Here is a 23917-nt window from a genome sequence, read left to right on the forward strand (position 1 = left end):
GTTTTGTTTTCCTGGAATAAATATTTTCAATACCGCTGGATGCTTTAGTATAAATTTATACCCTTTCTTCCATAAAATCGCCTTTGCTGTATTGAACTCCTTTCTCTTCTTCAGGAGTTCAAAACTTATATCTGGATAAATGAAGATTTTTTGCCCTTTGTACTCCAGTGGCTTGTTGCCCTCTCTTACTTTTTCCATTGTTTTCTCCAGTACCTTTTCTCTTGTAGTATATCTTAGGAATTTTACTAAAATAGATCTTGGCTTTTGTTGTGGTTGTGGTTTAAAGGCCAATGCTCTATGTGCCCTTTCTGTTTCCATTTCTTGCTGTAGTTCTGGACATCCTCGGATCCTAGGGATCCAATCTTTTATAAACTCTCTCATATTCTTGCCTTCTTCATCTTCATTAAGGCCCACTATCTTTATGTTATTTCTTCTGTTATAATTTTCCATTATATCTATTTTCTGAGCTAACAGTTCTTGTGTCTCTTTAACTTTTTTATTAGATTCCTCTAATTTCTTTTTTAAGTCCTCTACCTCCATTTCTACTGCTGCTTCTCGTTCTTCCACCTTGTCCATTTTTTTTCCCATTTCTGATAAGGTCATATCTATTTTATTCATTTTCTCTTCTGTATTGTTTATTCTTCTTCTTAAATCATTAAATTCTTGCGCTTGCCATTCTTTAAATGACTCCATGTATTCTTTAATAAGAGAAAGTATATCCTTTGTCTTGCCTTTCCCTTCTTCTTCTATTTCAATGTACTCTTCCTCTTCTTCTTCCTCTGGGTTGGCCATCTGTTGTTTCTTTGTTGTCCTTTTCTTCTCTTCTTTCTTGTTTTCGTTGTCTTCTATATTCTCCTCTTGCTGCAGCTGTTCTGCAGCTGTCATTGCCGGCTGTGGAAATCGACTCCCCAGCTGGTCACCCCTCCCGTCGTTGTGTTTTTTTGCATGCGCGGTTGCGCACTTTTACTCGGCTCAGCGAGCCATTTTTGTAGTCCACTTTCTACCGACCTGAGGGAGCGGGTTTCTCTCTCCACCGCGGGCCTCTTCGAACAGGTAAGGCCTTCTCCTTCTTCTTCCGTTGTCTTCTCTTCCTCTCTTCTTACCGTTGGTTTTGATTTTTCTTTTTTCGTCGCCATCTTCTTTCCACCTTTATACTCACTTTACTTTAATTTTTATTTTTGTGCCTTTGTGTTTTCCTTTGTTTTTTCCGACTTTTCTGGAGAGGGCTGGAGTTCACCGTCCGGCCACTACTCCATCACGTGACTCCTCTCCCAATTTGTCCTTCAAGTAGGATTTCAGTTGGTAGTATGCCAACACTGTATTGTCAGTTATATTATATTTATCCTTCAATTGTTCAAAGGATAATAGTTTATTTCCCGAAAATCAATTCTCTATTCTTTTGATCCCTTTTTTCTCCCATTCTCTAAAGGAAAGGTTATCTATTGTAAAAGGGATAAGCTGATTTTGCGTCAGTATTAGTTTTGGTAGTTGGTAATTTGTTTTATTCCTTTCTACATGAATCTTCTTCCAAATGTTGAGCAGATGATGCAATACCGGAGAATTTCTACGTAGTACCAATTTTTCATCCCATTTATATAATATATGTTCGGGTATCTTCTCCCCTATTTTATCTAGTTCTAATCTAGTCCAATCTGGCTTTTCCCTTGTTTGATAAAAATCTGATAGGTATCTTAATTGTGTGGCTCTATAATAATTTTTAAAGTTTGGTAGTTGTAAGCCTCCTTGTTTATACCATTCTGTTAATTTATCTAGTGCTATCCTCGGTTTCCCCCCTTTCCATAAAAATTTCCTGATTATTTTCTTTAAATCCTTGAAAAATTTCTCTGTTAATCGTATTGGTAATGTCTGAAATAAATATTGTATCCTTGGGAAAATGTTCATTTTAATACAGTTTATCCTTCCTATCAGTGTTAGTGGTAAATCTTTCCAATGCTCTAAGTCGTCTTGTATTTTTTTATTAGTGGATAATAATTGAGATGGCTGAGGTTTTCATTTATTTGTATACCTAGATATCGCATTGCTTGCGTTTGCCATCTGAATGGTGATTCTTTCTCAAATTTTGAGAAATCTGCATTATTCATTGGTATTGCTTCGCTTTTATTTGCGTTAATCTTGTACCCCGACCCAATAGAATTCTACAAAACATTTAAAGACTTATTAATACCGCCCCTCCTGGATGTAATCAACCAGATTGATGAGACACAAAACTTACCAGATTCATGTAAAACAGCAATAATTACAGTAATACTAAAACAAGGGAAAGATCCACTCTCACCAGCGTCATATAGACCAATATCTTTGCTAAACACAGATTATAAGATAATAGCTAAACTATTAGCAAACAGATTAGCAGAACAGGTACCGAAAATGGTAAATTTAGATCAAACTGGATTTATCAAAAAAAGACGCACAACAGACAATATTTGTAAATTTATTAACTTAATTCATGCAGTAGAAGGAAATAAAGCACCTACAGTAGCAGTTGCTTTAGACGCAGAGAAGGCCTTCGACAGAGTAGAATGGAATTATTTGTTCAAAGTATTGCAAAAATTCAGTTTACCGGAGAAGTATATTAATTGGATTAAAGCGTTATTTAAGGGACCGTTAGCGAAAGTGACAGTAAATGGACATATATCAAAGCAATTTAACTTAAGCAGGTCAACGCAGCAGGGATGCCCACTATCACCTTTATTGTTTGCGCTAGCTATAGAACCACTAGCAGAATTGATAAGAATAGATAATAATATAAAAGGAATAAAAATAAAAGACAGGGAATATAAAATCAGTCTATTTGCGGATGATGTTATAGTGTACTTAACAGAACCAGAACTATCAATAAAAGAATTATATAAGAAATTGAAGGAATATGGAGAAGTGTCGGGTTACAAGATAAACGTAAATAAAAGTGAAGCAATGCCTATGAATAATGCGGATTTCTCAACATTTAAGAAGGAATCTCCATTCAGATGGCAAATGCAGGCAATAAGATACCTAGGTATACAAATAAACAAAAATCTCGACCAACTATATAAACTCAATTATTATCCACTAATGAAAAAATTACAGGACGATTTAGAGCATTGGAAAGATCTACCACTAACACTGATAGGAAGGATAAACTATTAAAATGAACATTTTTCCAAGGATACTATACTTATTTCCGGCATTGCCAATACAACTGACAGAAAAATTCTTCAAAGAGTTAAAGAAAATAATAAGGAAATTTTTATGGAGAGGGGGGAAACCGAGGATAGCACTAGATAAATTAACAGAATGGCCTTTGGAAGACTACACAAAAGAGTCTGGAAAAACAACCAACTGAAAAACCTCACAAAGATAAGCGTATACAGAGCCGTTGTCATACCCACACTCCTGTTCGGCTCCGAATCATGGGTTCTCTACCGGCACCACCTACGGCTCCTAGAACGCTTCCACCAGCGTTGTCTCCACTCCATCCTCAACATCCATTGGAGCGCTCACACCCCTAACGTCGAGGTACTCGAGATGGCAGAGGTCGACAGCATCGAGTCCACGCTGCTGAAGATCCAGCTGCGCTGGATGGGTCACGTCTCCAGAATGGAGGACCATCGCCTTCCCAAGATCGTATTATATGGCGAGCTCTCCACTGGCCACCGTGACAGAGGTGCACCAAAGAAAAGGTACAAGGACTGCCTAAAGAAATCTCTTGGTGCCTGCCACATTGACCACCGCCAGTGGGCTGATAACGCCTCAAACCGTGCATCTTGGCGCCTCACAGTTTGGCGGGCAGCAGCCTCCTTTGAAGAAGACCGCAGAGCCCACCTCACTGACAAAAGGCAAAGGAGGAAAAACCCAACACCCAACCCCAACCAACCAATTTTCCCTTGCAACCGCTGCAATCGTGTCTGCCTGTCCCGCATCGGACTGGTCAGCCACAAACGAGCCTGCAGCTGACGTGGACTTTTTACCCCCTCCATAAATCTTCGTCCGCGAAGCCAAGCCAAAGAAAGAAAGAAAAGAAGAATAAACAAGGAGGCTTACAATTGCCAAACTTCAAAAATTATTATAGAGCCGCACAATTAAGATACCTATCAGATTTTTATCAAACAAGGGAAAAACCAGACTGGACGAGATTAGAATTAGATAAAATAGGGGAAAAGACACCTGAACACATATTATATAAATGGGACGAAAAATTGGTACAACATAGAACTTCTCCAGTATTACATCATCTCCTCAATATTTGGAAGAAGATTCATGTAGAAAGAAATAAAACAAATTATCAATTACCAAAACTAATATTGACGCAAAATAAGCTACTCCCTTTTACAATAGACAACCTTGCCTTTAGAAAATGGGAAAAAAAAGGGATTAAAAGAATAGAAAATTGTTTTTCAGGAAGTAGATTCTTATCCTTTGAACAAATGAGAGATAAGTACAATATAACTGGAGATACAGCGCTGGCATATTACCAACTGAGATCCTACTTGAAAGATAAATTAGGAAGCAATTTGAGTTTACTAGAGGGAAGTAACCTTGAATATGTGATTACAGATACAATGTTAATCAAAAGATTTATAACAAATATGTATATTAAACTGCAAGAAAAGGAGAATGAGGAAACAAATGGTAAAACTAAACAAAAATGGGAACAAGATTTAAATATAAAGATAAAAAAGGAAACATGGGAAAAATTATGTTCTGGAACGATGAGAAATACAATAAATACGAGGCTACGTATGATACAATATAATTGGTTACACAGACTATACATTACACCTCAAAAGTTAAATAAATGGGACCCAACAGTATCTGATAGGTGTTTTCGATGTAAAAAAGAAATGGGAACAACAATTCATGCAATCTGGACATGTGAGAGAGTACAAAAATTTTGGGATGATCTCAATCAGATATTAAATAAAATAACAGAAAACAATATACCAAAGAATCCAGAGATCTTTCTCCTAAGCAACATAAAAAACAAAGAATTTGGAATTGATTTGGAGGATGCACAAAAAAGATTTGTTAAGATAGCCCTAGCCGTAGCAAAAAAATGTATTATGTCAACCTGGAAATTGGAAGATAATTTGAAAATACAACAATGGTATATAGAAATGAATAAATGTATTCCATTAGAAAAAATAACATATAGTTTAAGAAATAATATTGAAATATTCGAACAAGTATGGGAGCCTTACATTAAATACAATAGCGAAAACCTACCGGGGACAAACATTACCTAAGTTGATGGAAGGAGAAGGAAAGAAAAGAATGGACTCAGTAGAATTTCTGGTGTATTTTTGTTGAATGACAACATTGTCTGACTGGCTTAATGCAACCTAGATTGTATACCTAAAATGGATGAGAGGGGGGGGGGGGGGGAGAAAAAGTCACTGTATATGTGTGAAAAAGAAAAAGTGTATATCATGGCTAATGTGATTTATGGTGTGAAAAATCTTGTACCCCGACACTTCTCCATATTCCTTCAATTCCCTATGTAATTCTTTTGTTGATATTTCTGGTTCTACTAAGTATATTATAACGTCATCTGCAAATAGACTGATTTTATATTCCTTGTCTTTTATTTTTATCCCTTTTATTTTATTTTCTGTTCTTATCAGTTCTGCCAGTGGTTCTATGGCTAATGCGAACAATAAAGGAGATAGTGGGCATCCCTGCCTTATTGATCTGCTTAAGTTAAATTGTTTTGATATATATCCGTTTACTGTCACTTTCGCCAATGGCCCCTTATATAATGCTTTAATCCAATTAATATATTTCTCTGGTAAGCTGAATTTTTGTAGTACTTTGAATAAATAATTCCATTCTACTCTGTCAAAGGCCTTCTCTGCGTCTAAAGCAACCGCAACTGTTGGAGTTTTATTTCCTTCTACTGCATGAATTAAGTTAATAAATTTACAGATATTGTCTGTTGTTCGTCTTTTTTTAATAAATCCAGTTTGGTCTAGATTTACTATTTTTGGTACATCGTCGGCTAATCTGTTTGCTAATAGTTTAGCTATTATCTTATAATCTGTGTTAAGTAAAGATATTGGTCTATATGACGCTGGTAGAAGTGTATCTTTCCCTGTCTTTGGTATTACTGTAATTATTGCTGTTTTACATGACTCTGGTAAGCTTTGTGTTTTAACAATATTGTTGATTACTTCCAGAAGGGGAGGAATTAATAAATCTTTAAATGTTTTATAGAATTCTATTGGGAATCCATCCTCTCCTAGTGTTTTATTGTTCGGTAGTTTTTTTATTATCTCCTGTATTTCTTCTATTTCAAATAGTTTTGTTAATTTATTTTGTTCCTCTGTTTGTAATTTCGGTAGTTCAATTTTAGTTAAAAATTCATCTATTTTATCTTCTTTCCCTTCATTTTCAGTTTGATATAGTTGTTCGTAGAATTCTCTAAAGTTTTCATTAATCTCCGTTGGATTATATGTGATTTGCTTGTCTTTTTTCCTTAATGCCAATACCATTCTCTTAGTTTGTTCTGTCTTAAGCTGCCACGCTAGAATTTTGTGCGTTTTTTCTCCTAGTTCATAATATTTCTGTTTTGTCTTCATTATGTTCTTTTCCACCTTATATGTTTGTAGTGTTTCATATTTTATTTTTTTATCTGCCAATTCTCTTCTTTTAGTTGTGTCATCCTTCATTGCTAATTCTTTTTCTATATTTGCTATTTCCCTTTCCAACTGTTCTGTTTCCTGGTTGTAATCCTTCTTCATCTCGGTTACATAACTTATTATTTGCCCTCTGATTAACGCTTTCATTGCGTCCCATAGTATAAACTTATCTTTCACTGATTCCGTATTTATTTCAAAGTACATTTTAATTTGTCCCGTTCAATGAATTCTCTAAAATCCTGCCTTTTAAGTAGCATGGAGTTTAATCTCCATCTATACATTCTTGGTGGGATGTCCTCTAACTCTATTATCAATAATAGGGGTGAGTGGTCTGATAATAGTCTAGCTTTATATTGTGTTTTCTTAACTCTCTCTTGCATGTGAGCTGATAACAGGAATAGGTCTATTCTTGAGTATGTTTTATGTTTGCCCGAATAATATGAATATTCCTTTTCCTTTGGGTGTTGTTTCCTCCATATATCCAAAGTTGCATTTCTTGCATCGATTTAATTATAAATTTGGTTACTTTGTTCTTTCTATTAATTTTTTTTCCAGTTTTATCCATGTTTGAATCCAAATTAAGATTGAAATCCCCTCCTATTAGTATGTTCCCTTGCGTATCTGCTATCTTCAAAAAGATATCTTGCATAAATTTTTGATCTTCTTCATTAGGTGAATATACATTAAGTAAATTCCAAAACTCCGAATATTTACCCCAGGAATTTGACGTTTGTGACCCTCTCCATTACTGAGCCCTCACTGAGGACTGGGTCATGTTCCCCGACTCCCTCCTGACGTCCACCATCATTTCCTTGGTTTTGCTGATGTGTGGGAAGGTTGTTGTTGTGATCCCATTCAACGAGCTGATCCACCTCCCTCCTGTACCCTTTCTCGTTGTCGTCTGTGATTCTGCCGACAACCATGGTGTCATCGGCAAACTTGTAGTGCAGTGGGTAAGCACAGAGCCTTGGTGGGGGGGGGGGGGGAGCGGAGCCTGTGTTGATCGTCAGTAAGGAGGAGACGTTGTTTCCAATTCATACTGACTGTGGTCTCCGATGAGGAAGTCAAGGATCCAGTTGCAGAGGTAGGTACAGAGGCCCAGGGTTTGGAGCTTGTTGACCAGCACTGAGGGAATAATGTTGAAGGCCGAGCTGTAGTTGATGAAGAGCAGCCGTGTGTATGAGTTGCTGTTTTTGAGGTGATCCAGAGCTGAGTGGAGAGCCAGCGATACTGCGTCTGCCGTGGAGTGATTGTGTCGATAGGCGAATTGCAGCGGGTCCAGACCTTGGCTCAGGAATGTGTTCATTCTAGCCTCGACCAGCCTCTCGAAGTATTTAATCATGGTAGAAGTTAGTGTTGCTGGGTGGTCAATGTTGAGACAGCTCACGCTGCTCTTCTCAGGCACCGGGATGACTGATGCCCTTTTGAAGCAGGTGGGAACCTTTGACTGCAGCAGTGAGTGGTTGGGTATTTTTCTGATGAAAGTAAAACTGTTATGCAGCTGGCAAAAAAAATTGTGCAAAATGAATAGGTAAAAAATACAGGTTTAAAATTGCTGCACCTCACTGTTAGTTTGCCAATCACACCACACACAATCACCATCAATGAGAAAGTTCACATATCCGGCATCTACGAATCTGCAGAGATGCTGGATACTTGGGATTTTACTGTATTTATTGATTTTTAATTGTCTGATTTCTCATGATTGATTATAGGCCATTTTTTCTGTTTGCCAATTATGAGCAACTTATTTGCTGATTACTGTTTTATTTATGATCACTAATTATTGATCATTCGGCATTTCTCTGATTTTTTTTGTCAATTATTGATAATTTCTGACTGTTAATCTCCAATTATTTCTTGGATTATTGATGATTTCTGAACGATAATCATCATTTATTGGGTATTTCCCATATTATTGATGATTTCTGACCATTAATCACCGATTGTTGGGTATTTCCCCGATTATTGATGATTTGTGACTGTTAATCACCAATTATTCCCAGACAAAAGGCAAAGGAGGAAAAACCCAACACCCAACCCCAACCAACCAATTTTCCCCTGCAGCCGCCGCAACCGTGTCTGCCTGTCCCGCATCGGACTTGTCAGCCACAAATGAGCCTGCAGCTGACGTAGACTTTTACCCCCCCCCCATAAATCTTCGTCCGCGAAGCCAAGCCAAAGAAGATTGGGTATTTCCCAGATTATTGATGATTTCTGACCATTAATCTCCGATTATTGGGTATTTCCCGGATTATTGACGATCTCTGACCATTAATCATGATTATTGGATATTTCCTCAATTGTTGATGATTTCTAACTGTTAATCACCAATTATTTCCTGGATTAAAAATGATTTCTGAGTTAACCATCATTTATTGGGTATTTCCCAGATTATTGATGATTTGTGACTGATAATCACTGATTATTTCCCGGATTATAGATGATTTCTGACTGTTAATCACTGATTATTGGGTATATCCCAGATTATTGATGATTTCTGACCATTAATCATGATTATTGGGTATTTCCCAGATTATTGATGATTTCTGAGTTAACCATTTATTGGGTATTTCCAAGATTATTGATGATTTCTGACCATTAATCACCAATTATTGGGTATATCCCAGATTATTGATGATTTCTGACCATTAATCACCAATTATTGGGAATATCCCAGGTAATTGATGATTTCTAACAGTTAATCACCAATTATTTCCCGATTGTAGATGATTTCTGAGTTAACCATCATTTATTGGGTATTTCCCGGATTATTGATGATTTCTACCCTTTATCAACACTGCTCACTTTCCCAATTTAATCCAGCCAAAGCCCCTTATGGCGATGAAACCGGAAACTGAAGAGGTGGGCACAGGAGAAACTGACGTAACATCCGCCATTGAGTGAGTGCGGCCAGCCTGCCCCTGATAGGGACGTCATAGCTCCTATCCCCACACCTCCGTACGTCGTTCCCGCCGCCGGACTGCAGCCGGACGACGCGTTTCCGCCCCGTAGCCGGCCGCCTCATCGCGCAGCGAGCTGGAGGGCACTTCCACACAGCCGTGCCCCGCTTCCGGCGGCCGGCTGCGGCGTCACGTCCGGGCGCCATTTTCGCTTCCTTCTGCAGGTCTTGGTCGACGGAGTGAGGGGAAGCGAGGGTGAGGATGAGGGAGGGAAGTAGGGGATGGAAGGTGGGGAGGGGAGGAGAAGATGGTGGGGAAGGGGGGATGGTGGGGCAGGGGGGAAGATGGTGGGGCAGGGGGGATGGTGGTCAGGGGGGAGATAGTGGGGGAAATAGGAGGGGTTGGTGTGGAGGGGAGATGTGGGCAGAGGAGGGGGTAGGGAGCATGGTTGGGAGGTGGTGCTGGAAGAGAGGATGGTTGGGGTGGGGAGGAGGCGGAGGAAGAGGGGATGAGACAGGAGGGGGATGGTGGGGAGGGGGTAGGGGGCATGGTGGGGAGGGGGTAGGGGGGATGGTGGGGAGGGGGTAGGGGGCATGGTGGGGAGGGGGTAGGGGGGATGGTGGGGAGGGGATAGGGGGATGGTGGGGAGGGGGTAGGGGGATGGTGGGGAGCGGGTAGGGGGTGGTGGGGAGGGTAGGGGGATGGTGGGGAGGGGGTAGGGGGGATGGTGGGGAGGGGGTAGGGGGGATGGTGGGGAGGGGGTAGGGGGGATGGTGGGGAGGGGTAGGGGGGTGGTGGGGAGGGGGTAGTGGGGTGGTGGTGGAGGAGGGTAATGCTGGAGGAGGGGTGATAGGAGGGGATGGTGGGTAGGAAGGGATGGTCGGTAGGAAGGGGTGGTGGAGGAGGTGGGGAGGGGGGGTGATGGGCAGGGTGAAGAGGTAGGGATGGTGGGCATTGTGGGGGAGAGGCAGGGTGGGGAGGGGGAAAGTGGACAGGGAAGGGATGGAGGGCAGGGAGGGGGGGAAGGAAGTAATGGTGGGCTGGGAGGGGTGTGGAAATTAGGGAGAGGGGATGAGAGGAGAGAAGAGGCAGAGTGTGGGTGAGGATGGAGGAAATGGAGATAGGTTGAGGGGGTAGGAAGAAATGGGTGGGGGAAGGGAGGGATGGGGATGAGGGGAGGAATGGGGATGAGGGAGAGGGGATATGAGGTAGGGAATGAGAAGGAAAGTAGAGAATGGAGGGAAGGGGTGATGGAGAGGTGACGGAGGGGTAAGAGAGGAAGAATTGGAGGCATGAGGGAAAGGTGGAGGCATGAGGGAAAGGTGGAGGCATGAGGGAAAGGTGGAGGCATGAGGGAAAGGTGGAGGCATGAGGGAAAGGTGGAGGCATGAGGGAAAGGTGGAGGCATGAGGGAAAGGTGGAGGCATGAGGGAAAGGTGGAGGCATGAGGGAAAGGTGGAGGCATGAGGGAAAGGTGGAGGCATGAGGGAAAGGTGGAGGCATGAGGGAAAGGTGGAGGCATGAGGGAAAGGTGGAGGCATGAGGGAAAGGTGGAGGCATGAGGGAAAGGTGGAGGCATGAGGGAAAGGTGGAGGCATGAGGGAAAGGTGGAGGCATGAGGGAAAGGTGGAGGCATGAGGGAAAGGTGGAGGCATGAGGGAAAGGTGGAGGCATGAGGGAAAGGTGGAGGCATGAGGGAAAGGTGGAGGCATGAGGGAAAGGTGGAGGCATGAGGGAAAGGTGGAGGAAGTGTTGGAGGGGACGAGTATGAGGGATTGGGCTGGAGGAAGTGTTGGAGGGGACGAGTATGAGGGATTGGGCTGGAGGATGAGGGGTAGGAGGTAAAGGGGAGGGGGAGGAAGTGAGGGGTGCCGGACGGAGGGGCGGCGGGAAGGATGAGGAGGTTGGGAGCCATGGCACAGCAAGAATTCGTGCACCCACTCTCACCTTGCCCTATCCTCGGCAGGTTGGAGACTGGGACATCACCATGAGTTACGACCGGAGTGGACCTCCTGATATCGAGGGCATGACCAGTCTGAAGGTGGACAACCTCACTTACCGCACGTCTCCCGAGACACTCAAACGGGTGTTTGAGAAGTACGGGGAGGTGAGTCCATTAACCAAGCCCGCAGGCACCTTCACCCCCTTCCCTACCTTCTCCCCAGGCATCACCTCCCCTCTGCCATGCAGGAGGGTGAGGGGTGATCTCACTGAGATTGATCTTGAGGGTGCAGAGAGTCTTTTGCTTAGAGTTGGGCAATTGGTAACCAGAGGAGGTCTGTTGTGGGAAGGACCTACATGTTGAATTTTTGATCTGTGAGGGAATATAGTGGGGCAGAGTGATCTGGGAGAGTGCAGTGGGGCAGAGGGACCTGGGGGAGTGCGGTGGGGCAGAGGGACCTGGGGGAGTGCGGTGGGGCGGAGGGACCTGGGGGAGTGCGGTGGGGCGGAGGGACCTGGGGGAGTGCGGTGGGGCGGAGGGACCTGGGGGAGTGCGGTGGGGCGGAGGGACCTGGGGGAGTGCGGTGGGGCGGAGGGACCTGGGGGAGTGCGGTGGGGCGGAGGGACCTGGGGGAGTGCGGTGGGGCGGAGGGACCTGGGGGAGTGCGGTGGGGCGGAGGGACCTGGGGGAGTGCGGTGGGGCGGAGGGACCTGGGGGAGTGCGGTGGGGCGGAGGGACCTGGGGGAGTGCGGTGGGGCGGAGGGACCTGGGGGAGTGAGGTGGGGCGGAGGGACCTGGGGGAGTGCGGTGGGGCGGAGGGACCTAGGGGAGTGCGGTGGGGCGGAGGGACCTGGGGGAGTGCGGTGGGGCGGAGGGACCTGGGGGAGTGTGGAGGGGCCTGGAGGAGTGCGGTGGGGCGGAGGGGCCTGGGGGAGTGCGGTGGGGCGGAGGGACCTAGGGGAGTGCGGTGGGGCAGAGGGACCTGGGGGAGTGCGGTGGGGCGGAGGGACCTGGGGGGAGTGCGGTGGGGCGGAGGGACCTGGGGGAGTGCGGTGGGGCGGATGGACCTGGGGGGGAGTGCGGTGGGGCGGAGGGACCTGGGGGAGTGTGGAGGGGCCTGGAGGAGTGCGGTGGGGCAGAGGGGCCTGGGGGAGTGCGGTGGGGCGGAGGGACCTGGGGGAGTGCGGTGGAGCGGAGGGACCTGGGGGGAGTGCGGTGGGGCGGAGGGACCTGGGGGAGTGCGGAGGGGCGGAGGGACCTTGGGGGAGTGCGGTGGGGCGGAGGGACCTGGGGGGGAGTGCGGTGGGGCGGAGGGACCTGGGGGAGTGCGGAGGGTGCTGGGGGAGTGCGGTGGGGCGGAGGGACCTGGGGGAGTGCGGTGGAGCAGAGGGACCTGGGGGAGTGTGGAGGGATCTGGGGGAGTGTGGAGGGATCTGGGGGAGTGTGGAGGGATCTGGGGGAGTGTGGAGGGATCTGGGGGAGTGTGGAGGGATCTGGGGGAGTGTGGTGGGGCAGAGGGGCCTGGGGGACTGCGGTGGAGCAGAGGGACCTGGGGGAGTGCGGTGGGGCAGAGGGACCTGGGGGAGTGCGGTGGGGCGGAGGGACCTGGGGGAGTGCTGTGGGGCGGAGGGATCGGGGGAGTGCGGTGGGGCGGAGGGACCTGGGGGAGTGCGGTGGGGCGGAGGGACCTGGGGGAGTGCGGTGGGGCGGAGGGACCTGGGGGAGTGCGGTGGGGCGGAGGGTCCTGGGGGAGTGCGGTGGGGCGGAGGGACCTGGGGGAGTGCGGTGGGGCGGAGGGACCTGGGGGAGTGCGGTGGGGCGGAGGGACCTGGGGGAGTGCGGTGGGGCGGAGGGACCTGGGGGAGTGCGGTGGGGCGGAGGGACCTGGGGGGAGTGCGGTGGGGCGGAGGGACCTGGGGGAGTGCGGAGGGGCCTGGAGGAGTGCGGTGGGGCAGAGGGGCCTGGGGGAGTGCGGTGGGGCGGAGGGGCCTGGGGGAGTGCGGTGGGGCGGAGGGACCTGGGGGAGTGCGGTGGGGCGGAGGGACCTGGGGGAGTGCGGTGGGGCGGAGGGACCTGGGGGAGTGCAGTGGGGCGGAGGGACCTGGGGGAGTGCGGTGGGGCGGAGAGACCTGGGGGGAGTGCGGTGGGGCGGAGAGACCTGGGGGAGTGCGGTGGGACGGAGGGACCTGGGGGAGTGCGGTGGGGCGGAGGGAACTGGGGGAGTGCGGTGGGGCGGAGAGACCTGGGGGGAGTGCGGTGGGGCGGAGGGACCTGGGGGAGTGCGGTGGGGCGGAGGGGCCTGGGGGAGTGCGGTGGGGCGGAGGGACCTGGGGGAGTGCGGTGGGGCGGAGGGACCTGGGGGAGTGCGGTGGGGCGGAGGGACCTGGGGGAGTGCGGGGGGGCGGAGAGACCTGGGGGTAGTGCGGTGGGGCGTAGGGACCTGGGGGTGTGCGGTGGGGCGGAGGGACCTGGGGGAGTGCGGTGGGGCGGAGGGACCTGGGGGGAGTGCGGTGGGGCGGAGGGACCTGGGGGGAGTGCGGTGGGGCGGAGGGACCTGTGGGGGAGTGCGGTGGGGCGGAGGGACCTGGGGGAGTGCGGAGGGTGCTGGGGGAGTGCGGAAGGTGCTGGGGGAGTGCGGTGGGGCGGAGGGACCTGGGGGAGTGCGGTGGGGCAGAGGGACCTGGGGGAGTGTGGAGGGACCTGGGGGAGTGTGGAGGGATCTGGGGGAGTGTGGAGGGATCTGGGGGAGTGTGGAGGGATCTGGGGGAGTGTGGAGGGATCTGGGGGAGTGGGGAGGGATCTGGGGGAGTGTGGAGGGATCTGGGGGAGTGTGGAGGGTCCTGGGGGAGTGCGGTGGGGCAGAGGGGCCTGGGGGAGTGCGGTGGGGCAGAGGGACATGGGGGAGTGCGGTGGGGCGGAGGGACCTGGGGGAGTGCTGTGGGGCGGAGGGATCGGGGGAGTGCGGTGGGGCGGAGGGACCTGGGGGAGTGCGGTGGGGCGGAGGGACCTGGGGGAGTGCGGTGGGGCGGAGGGACCTGGGGGAGTGCGGTGGGGCGGAGGGTGCTGGGGGAGTGCGGTGGGGCGGAGGGACCTGGGGGGGGACGGAGGGACCTGGGGGAGTGCGGTGTGGCGGAGGGACCTGCGGGAGTGTGGGGTGGCCTGGGGGAGTGCGGTGGGGCAGAGGGGCCTGGGGGAGTGCGGTGGGGCAGAGGGATCTGGGGGAGTGCGGTGGGGCAGAGGGATCTGGGGGAGTGCGGTGGGGCAGAGGGACCTGGGGGAGTGCGGTGGGGCAGAGGGACCTGGGGGAGTGCGGTGGGGCAGAGGGACCTGGGGGAGTGCGGTGGGGCAGCGGGACCTGTGGGAGTGCGGTGGGGCGGAGGGACCTGGGGGAGTGCTGCGGGGCGGAGGGATCGGGGGAGCGCGGCGGAGCGGAGGGATCGGGTGAGCGCGGCGGAGCGGAGGGATCGGGGGAGCGCGGCGGGGCGGATGGATCGGGGGAGCGCGGCGGGGCGGAGGGATCGGGGGAGTCCGGCGGGGCGGAGGGATCGGGGGAGTCCGGCGGGGCGGAGGGATCGGGGGAGTCCGGCGGGGCGGAGGGATCGGGGGAGTGCGGCGGGGCGGAGGGATCGGGGGAGTGCGGCGGGGCGGAGGGATCGGGGGAGTGCGGCGGGGCGGAGGGATCGGGGGAGTGCGGCGGGGCGGAGGGATCGGGGGAGTGCGGCGGGGCGGAGGGATCGGGGGAGTGCGGCGGGGCGGAGGGATCGGGGGAGTGCGGCGGGGCGGAGGGATCGGGGGAGTGCGGCGGGGCGGAGGGATCAGGGGAGTGCGGCGGGGCGGAGGGATCGGGGGAGTGCGGCGGGGCGGAGGGATCGGGGGAGTGCGGCGGGGCGGAGGGATCTGGTGGAGTGCGGCGGGGCGGAGGGTTCTGACGGGGTGCGGCGGGGCGGAGGGATCTGACGGGGTGCGGCGGGGCAGAGGGATCTGGGGGTGTGGGGGAGCAAACGGATACCCATACATTGTAACTTGATAATGGGGTCACTGGTAGAATGGGTGGTCAAATAGGCCTTCATCAGTCAGCAGTGAGTCGTGAAGTTGAGAGTTCCTGTTGTTCTTGTGAGGCCCCGTTTGGAGAATTGGATTCCGTTCTGGTCACCCGGCCGTGGGACTGATGTACATTGAGCTGGAGAGGTTCTGAGGGGATCGGCGAGGACGTTGCCAGGACTCGGGGAGAGGCCTGAGCTGTAGGGAGAGGTGGAGCCGGCTGGGGCTTTGTCCCGCTGAGCGCAGGAGGTTGAGGGGCGATCTCATGGAGGTGTACAGAACCTAGAAAGGGACAGGTTGGTGCGGGGGGTGGGGTTGGCGCTGGGAAGGTTTTACCCAGAGTTGGGAAAACAGTGGTCAGAAGGTCATAAGTTTTCCCCCTCTCTTTCCCTCCGTCACTCTCTGTTCCCACTTAACCCTCTCATGCAGGTGTACAGAACCTGGAGAGGGACGGGTCAGAGCGGCGGGTCGGTGTGGTGCCGAGAAGGTTTTACCCAGAGTTGGGGAATCAGAGACCAGGTTTAAGATGGGGGAAGAGATTTATCAGGAACCTGAGGGGAAGTTTTTTTTAGCAAAACAGGAAAGTCTGTCGTGCCTGAAACATTCAGCATGTCACGTAGCATCTGTCGGAATTGAAGGGTCATCCACATTGAGGGCCTGTCCTCTTTGTCAAGGCATGAGTAAAAATGGGCTGGCGCCCTAATAAAAAGATGGAGGAGGTTAGTGGCATTCATGCTGGCAACTCACTAAATGGACAAGTGGATGACCCGTGTGGCAGCTCCAGGTGAGCCGTTCACCCTGGACCCTGAATTCCCTAGCTCATGTGGACATTGCGGATCTAAGGGGGGGGACAACCTCCAGCGGTGAAGTCCTGAGTGACATGTTACATATTTGCAGAGCAGTGGAATCGTAGCAGGAATAAAGCACGTATGTGCGCAATGTATAAAAGACCGTGGAAAATCTCTCACAGTGGGCTTAAGACCATTCAAATTTGGGACAAACTCGCAGACCAGCTTGTCCTTACTCCTTAAACAATAGAGTATAACAAGTATTGACATAGCATTACGTGGGCTTAGGTATAAGTAATCTTGTGATGATCTAAAGCACAGGTACACGCTGATGGCCCCGCTGCCCTCCCTGTGAAATCTAACTGCACGGATATTAAAGCCACCAGGCTGACGCACGCATGCAGGCCCTTGTGTCCACCCGGTTGAGCAGGTTGGCCGTTCCCGCTGCAGCCGAGTCAACTTGGCTGGGCCCTTTCAGAGCCTGGTTGATTTTTTCACCCCACCGCCCAGTTATTTGGCAGTGTGAAAGGGACACTAACCAGTATGAGGATCGGTGGGAAGGTAGAAGTGATGGGGGAAGGGGGTCGCTCTCTGAATGGAGCAGGAAGGGGTGGGTAGCTGAAGGAAAGGAGATGGGGGTGGGGTAGGGAAAGAAAGAGGTGGGGAGGTGTTATCGGAAACTGGCGACGTTGATGTCGAAGCCATCCAGTGGGAGAGTGTCCAGACAGAAAATAAGGTGCAGTTCCTCTGATTTGCGGGTGGCCACAGTTTGGCGGTGCATGAGGCCATGGACTGACGTGGCAGAGTGGGGATGATGGGTAGAATTGAAAGCGTTGGCCAGTGGGAGATCCCTGCTATTGTGACGGGCTGAGCTGCTGAACAAAGCAAACTCCCAGACAACATCTTCTATCAAATCTCCCCTCATTCTTCCACACTCCAGGGAATAAAGTCGCAACCTGTGTAACCTTTCCCCGTAACACAGTTCCTGAAGTCTGGGCAACATCCCAGATGCAGTAAACGTCCCCTGCAGATTTACAAACGAAGTGTGGCATCATTTGGGAGGGTTGTTTGGGGCCCCGAATGGTGGTGAAGGAGGAGGTGTGGGTGCTTCCTGCGGCCTCAGGGGGTAGGCACCAAGGGGGGGCAATGGGTGGGAAGGGAGGAGTGGACAAGGGAGTTACGGAGGGAGTGGTCCCTGTGGAAGACGGAGAAGGGAAGATGTGTCTAGTGGTGGGATCACATAGTAGGTGGTGGAAATGCGTCGGCTGGTGGGGTGGAAGGTGAGAACGGGGAATCCTGTCCTTGCTGTGTGTGGGGGTGGAGGAGACCAGGGCAGATGTGAGGGTGATGGAGGATGTGCGGGTGAGCGCTGAGTTGGTGGTGGGAGAGGGGAAGCCACATTTTCTGAAGGACATCCCTGATTTGGCATGGAAGGCAGAGAAATGGAGAGAACAGAATGGAATCTTTAAAGGGGACAGGATGGGAAGAGGTGCAGTCGGAATAGCTGTGGATTTGTGGAAAATGTCCACAGGGTTTGTCTCCTAGGATGGAGACAGGACAAGAAAGGGGGAGAGTGCTGCTGGAGAGGTCGGGGTGGAAGTTGGCAGAAAAGTGGGTGAAGTCAGCGAGCTCATTGTGGGTAGTGAGGCAGCAGCAAAGTAGTCGCCATTGTAGCGAAGGAAGAGTTGAGGCCTTGCCTGTGAAGGCTTGAAGCATGCGAAGCCAACATAAGGGCAGAAATAGCTGGGACCCATGCCTTGTCCTGGAGAAAGTGGGATGAGGCGAAGGAGAAATGTCTGAGGGTGAGGATAAGTTCTGCCAGCCAGAGGAGGGGGTGGTGGAGGGGACTGGTTGGGTCTATTGTCCAGAAAGAAACAAAGGATGGGGGATGGGGATTGGATATCCATGAGGCGATCGAGTTCAGGGAACTGGAAGTTGTTGAAGTGATGGAGTGTGTGCGAAGTGTTCTGGATGTAGGTGGGGAGGGGGAACAAAATGGAGTCGAGGTAAACAGAGACCATTTTGGAGGGGCAGGAGCATGTGGACACGATGGGTCTGCTGGGTTTGTGGATCTTGGGGTACAAATCAGTAGAAAGGGGTATTAATTTAGTGGCCATTACAGAATCGTGGTTGCAGGGTGGAGAGGACTGGGAATTAAATATCCAAGGATATCAGGTCATAAGAGAGGTGGGGGAAGTTGAGATATGATTATTGTCATCTCATTGTGCAAGTGCAACCTGATGAAACAGTGTTCTCCAGTCCTCAGTGCAAATCACACAACCAGATCTAACACACATACACACAAATACATACAGGAGAAATCTATCTGTACAAATGAATATTGTTTTGTGAATATGAGAGTCTTGGAGGGTCAGTGTGGACAGCTCCTTTGGTCGTTCAGCATCCTCACTGTCTGTGGGAAGAAGCTGTTCCTCAGCCTGGTGGTGCTGGCTCTGATCCTCCCCTATCTTTTCCCCGACGGGAGCAGCTGAAAGATGAGGGGTGCGGAAGGGGGCCTCAATGATTTTGTGCGCCCTCTTGAGACAATGATCCTGGTAGATCATGTCGATTGTGGGGGGGGTGTGGGGAAGAGACTCCCTGCTGCTCCTGTGGATTGATGTCCGATCCATATCTCTGCAGGAACCGTACCCACACTGTTATGCAGCCAACCAGGCCGCTCTCGACAGAGCTCCTGTAGATGGTTGATGTGATGATGCCCGCTTCCGTCTTCTCAGGAAGTGCCGTCGCTGTGGCGCCTTCCTGATAAGTGAAGGGATAGTGAGTGTCACTGAATTAGAGAAATTCAATGAATTTCAAGCTCTTAGTTAAGGATGAGTTCAGGGCAATAATGAGAGATGGTGTAAGATCTAAGGAGCAAAATGTTGAATCCATTTAGGTCGAGATTAGGAATAGTGAAGGGCAAAAATCACTGGTGGGAGTTGTGTATAGGCCACCCCAATAATAACATTACAGTGGCTCATGCAATAAACGAAGAAATATCGAAGGCACATAAAGATGGAACAGCTGTTATTGTGGGGGACTTTAACATTTAAAGAGAGGGAATAGGTTTGTCAACAAACCTTGAGGAAGACTGCATAGAATGCATACGTGATGGCTTTCTTAAACAGCACATTACTGAACCTACAAGGGAATGTGCTTTAGAACTAGAGACAGAATCAGGCCACCTCGACTCCTCTAGTCTGTGCTGAACCATTTCTTTTCCTAGTCCCACTGACCTGCACCCAGCTCATAGCCCTCCATATCCCTCGCATCCATGTACCTGTCCAAATTCTTTTTAAATGTTCAAATTGAGCCCACGTTTACCATTTCAGCTGGAAGCTCGTTCCACACTCCCACCCCTCTCTGTGTGGTTTCCTCTAAACTTTTCCCCTTTTACCCTTAACCCATGTCCTCTAGTTAGTATCTCACCTGCCCTCAGTGGAAAAAGCTTATCTACATTTACTCTGTCTGTTGCCCTCATAATTTTAAGTACCTCGATCAAATCTCCCCTCATTCTTCCACACTCCAGAATAAAGTCCCAACCTATTTAACCTTTCCCTGAAACTCAGTTCCTGAAGTATGGGCAACATCCTAGTAAATCTTTTCTGCACTCTTTCTATCTTATTGATATCTTTCCTATAGTTAAGTGACCAGAACTGCAGACAATACTCCAAATTTGGCCTCACCAATGTCTACACAACTTTACCCTAACATCCCAACTCCTGTACTTATGAAGGCCACTATGTCAAAAGCTCTCTTTACAACCCTATCCACCTGTGGTGCCACTTTCAGGGAATTATCTATCTGTATTCCCAGATCCCTCGGTTCTACCACACTCCTCAGTGCCCGACCATTTACCGGGTACGTCCTTTCTTGATTTATCCTTCCAAAATGCAACACCACACTTGTTTGCATTAAACTCCATCTGCCATTTTTCAGACCATCTTACCAGCTGGTCCAGAATCCTCCAAGTTTTGAAAATCTTCTTTGCTGCCTACAATGCCTTCAGTCTTAGTGTCACTTGCAAACTTGGTGATCCAATTTACCACATTATCATCCAGATCATTGGTTCCAGCACTAATCCCTGAGGCACACCACTAGTCATGGGCATCCAGTCTGAGAAGCAACCATCCACTGCTACTCTCTGGCTTCTCCCATCCAGCTATTGTGAATCCAGTTCACTGCCTCACTGTGACTATCAAGCATCCGAAACTTCCTGACTAACCTCCCATATGGGACCTCTTCAAAGGCCTTATTAAAGTCCACGTAGACAATATCCACAGTCATTTCTTCATCAACTTCCCTGGTAACCTCTTTGGAAAAACTCTAAGATTGGTTAAACATGACCTACCACGCACAAAACCATGTTGATTATCCCCGATTATCTAAATAATTGTATATCTGATCTCTTTGAACACCTTCCAACAATTTACTTAGGTCGGGCTCACCAGCCAATAATTTCCAGGGTTATTTGTGGAGCCTTTGTTAAACAATGGAACAACATGAGCTACCCTCTAATCCTCTGGCACCTCACCTGTGGCTAAGGACATTTTAAATATTTCTGCCAGAGCCCCTGCAATTTCTACACTAATTTCCTTCAACGTCTGAGAGAAAATCTTGTCAGGCCCTGGGGATTTATCCACCCTTATTTGCTTTACAACAGCAATGTTAGCTCTGGTGCTATACAATGAGGCAGGTGAAGTTAGCAATCTTGTAGTTAGGGATCCTCTTGGATGACAGTAATGAGTGTGTTTCTCATCCACATGGAGAGTACAGTGTGTTAAACCAAAATAAGGGACACTACAATGGGTTGAGGAAGGAGTTGGCGATGTTAAACTGGGAACACAGACTACATGGAGGGACAGTTGAGGAACACAGTGAGAACTTTCAAAGATATCTTTCACAGTGCTCAACAAAAGTAAATTCCATTTAAAAGCAAGGACAGTCAGGGTGGGTCAGCCAGCCTTGGATAACTAAGGAAATAAAGGAAGGGATCAAACTAAAAGCTTGTGCGTACAAAGTTGCCAAGAGCAGCAGGAAAGAAGATTGGGAAGTTTCTTATTCTGTTGGACTTCGTAAACATACTAAAAGTGAACTGACAGTTCTCACTAACAGAATTAAAGAGATCAACAAATTATATTCTATGACATCTAGTGTGGACCTTTATAAGGAAAGAGTAGAACTTCAAACTCAGCATGTTATTATTAATTTACCCTTTCGAGAATCAACTACTTAAACTTAAATCTCAATTTTATGTACATGGAGAGAATTCAGGTAAGCTGTTTGCTAGTCAACTGAAGGCAGTGGGATCTGAAAGACAAATTACAAAGATATGCAAGAAGGATGGAAACTTTACTTTTGATCGTGCTGAAATTAATGGTGTTTCAGGAATTCTATTTTGATCTATACAAATCTGAATTTCTTTTCTATTTCAATGGATAGATTCTTGGAACAATTGAATGTCCCCAAAATATCGCCAGAAGATCAAAACTTGTTGGAAGCTCCAATTTCAGAGTTGGAAGTTTCCCAAGCTGTTTCTTCAATCTGGCAAGGCCCCAGGTCTGGTTGGTTTTATGGTGGAATTAAAAAAAAATCATTTACTAATTTATTTACCCTTCAACTATGTAAAACATTTGAAAATTCTGTTTTCTCTGGGACCTTCAGGGCAGCTTTTTATGAAGCGTCAATTTCATTGATTCCTAAAAACAGCTAAAGATCTGACTGACTGTACTTCCTATCGGGCAATTTCTTTGCTGAATGTAGATTTTAAGATTATTCCTAAGGTTTTGGCTGGTAGATTGGAAAATATCCTTCCCTCTGTTATATTTAAAGATCAGACTGGATTTATTGAAGGTCGCTATTCACATTTTAACATCTGTCGATTATTGAACCTTATTTATTCCCCTTCAGATATAATTCCAGAATGTGCAGTTTCTCTAGATGCTGAAAAGGCTTTTGACAGAGTGGAGTGGAACTATTTATTTGAAACATTAAGGAGATTTAATTTTGGTATGGGCTTTATATCACAGATTAAATTGATTTATAATACCCCCTTAGCTATTGTGGTTACTAATAATAACAAATCCTCTTTATTTATACTGTTTAGAGAACTAGGCAGGTTTGTCCCCTTAGCCCCCTTGCTAGTTGGTGTAGCTTTAGGACCTCTGACAATACCCTGAGAGGTTCAAGGGATTGTCAGAAACGGAATAACTCACAAGGTTTCTTTGTATACAGATGACCTATGAGTTTATATTTCAGATGCTGAAAGGTCTATCCTAGTGATGTTATTTGTGTTTTCTCAGTTCAACTCTTTCCCTGGATGTAAATTAAACCTTCATAAAAGTGAACCTTTTCCGATTAATATGCAGGTGTAGCGACTGCTGTGGCCATGCTATGAAATGAAGAAACGTCCACACAGTATGTGGATGAACCAGAAACTGGCTTTATTATTTGAATTCATTGCGTTGCCCCGTGGGGAACGCCCACTTCCGGAAGTGACGTCAATGTGGCGTAAAGTGCAGGCTTCTTTTCGGTAGTGGAGGGCCCGCGCCATCTTGGGATGGCTGACTGTTGCACCGATTCGGCCCTTCCACCTGTGTGGTCGCTCAGCCTGCTACACCCCTCCCCCCCAGAAGTGCCACCGACCCCTGAGTGGTTTAATTTACAGTCTCTGGGTGGTCAGCTGGGGGTCTGACAGGTCGGAGTCCAGGTATGTGGCTTTGAGGCAGTCGACTGAATCTGTCCTGTCGGCCGCCAGTGTCCAGTGTAAACACGACACCGTCTCTCTGTAGTACCTTGAACAGGCCTTCGTATGGGCACTATAGGGTGTTCTTTACTGACTGCTCCTTATGAAAATGTAGTGGGTGGACTGCAGGTCTGTGAGGATATGGCTGGGTGGCGAGTTGTGTCGAGACAGTGGCGGGGGGGAGCGTTCACCCGCTTGCACCCTCAACCTCAGGAGGACATCGAAGGCAGTGGGCTGTGGGCCAGGAGGGTTGAAATGGATGTCCCCAGGAATGGTGAGTTCCTGCGGAACGAGGCTGCCAGGTCCTCCGGTGACATGCGAATGCCTAGGAGTACCCATGGGTGTTCATCCACCCAGTTCGGGCCATGCAGTCAGGCTTTCAAGATGGCCTTCAGGTGGTGGTGGAAACGCTCGACCAGGCCATTTGCTTGGGAGTGGTAGGCCATGGCATGGTGTACTTGACTGCTGCAGAATTTAGTCAGGTTGGACCAGAGCGAGGAGGTGAACTGTGCCCTTTGGTCTGAGATATATGGGTCGGGACTCCGAAGCGCGCAACCCATGTGGATAGGAAAGCCCTGGCACACGTCTCCATGTCACGTGCAGGCATAGGTATTGCCTCCGAGCAGCAGGTAAATAGGTCATTTGTCGTGAACAGGTACCGCATTCCCTGGCTCACGGGGAGTGGGCCGACGATGTCTACCTGGACATGCTCGAACTGGAATTGCACCGGCTCGAAAGTCTGGAGTGGGGCTTTAGTGTGCCAGTATAACTTGACGTGCTGGCACTAAACAGGTTCGGACCCACAGGGTCACATCTCAGTGGAGACCATGCCACACGAACTTGTCGGACATCAGGCAGACTGT

General features: G+C 49.0%; 1 protein-coding gene across 4 annotated transcripts in view; it reads left to right on the top strand.

The window, feature by feature from the left end:
• The first annotated feature begins 9689 nt into the window (after nt 1–9689).
• Nucleotides 9690–23917, top strand: part of LOC138758332 (serine/arginine-rich splicing factor 2-like) — a 29906-nt gene continuing 15678 nt past the window's right edge. For 2 of the 4 annotated variants that reach the window (XM_069927091.1, XM_069927092.1), the window contains exons 1-3: nt 9690–9793; nt 11505–11645; nt 21752–21868. In XM_069927091.1, the coding sequence (XP_069783192.1) occupies nt 11526–11645; nt 21752–21868 (237 nt within the window). In that variant the 5' untranslated portion in view covers nt 9690–9793; nt 11505–11525. Of the gene's footprint in view, nt 9794–11504; nt 11646–21751; nt 21869–23917 lie in introns of those variants that run through there. The other 2 variants (XM_069927093.1, XM_069927094.1) reach the window with 2 other exon arrangements.

This window comes from Narcine bancroftii, chromosome 3, assembly GCF_036971445.1.
Source record: "Narcine bancroftii isolate sNarBan1 chromosome 3, sNarBan1.hap1, whole genome shotgun sequence".
Lineage (NCBI taxonomy): Eukaryota > Metazoa > Chordata > Chondrichthyes > Torpediniformes > Narcinidae > Narcine > Narcine bancroftii.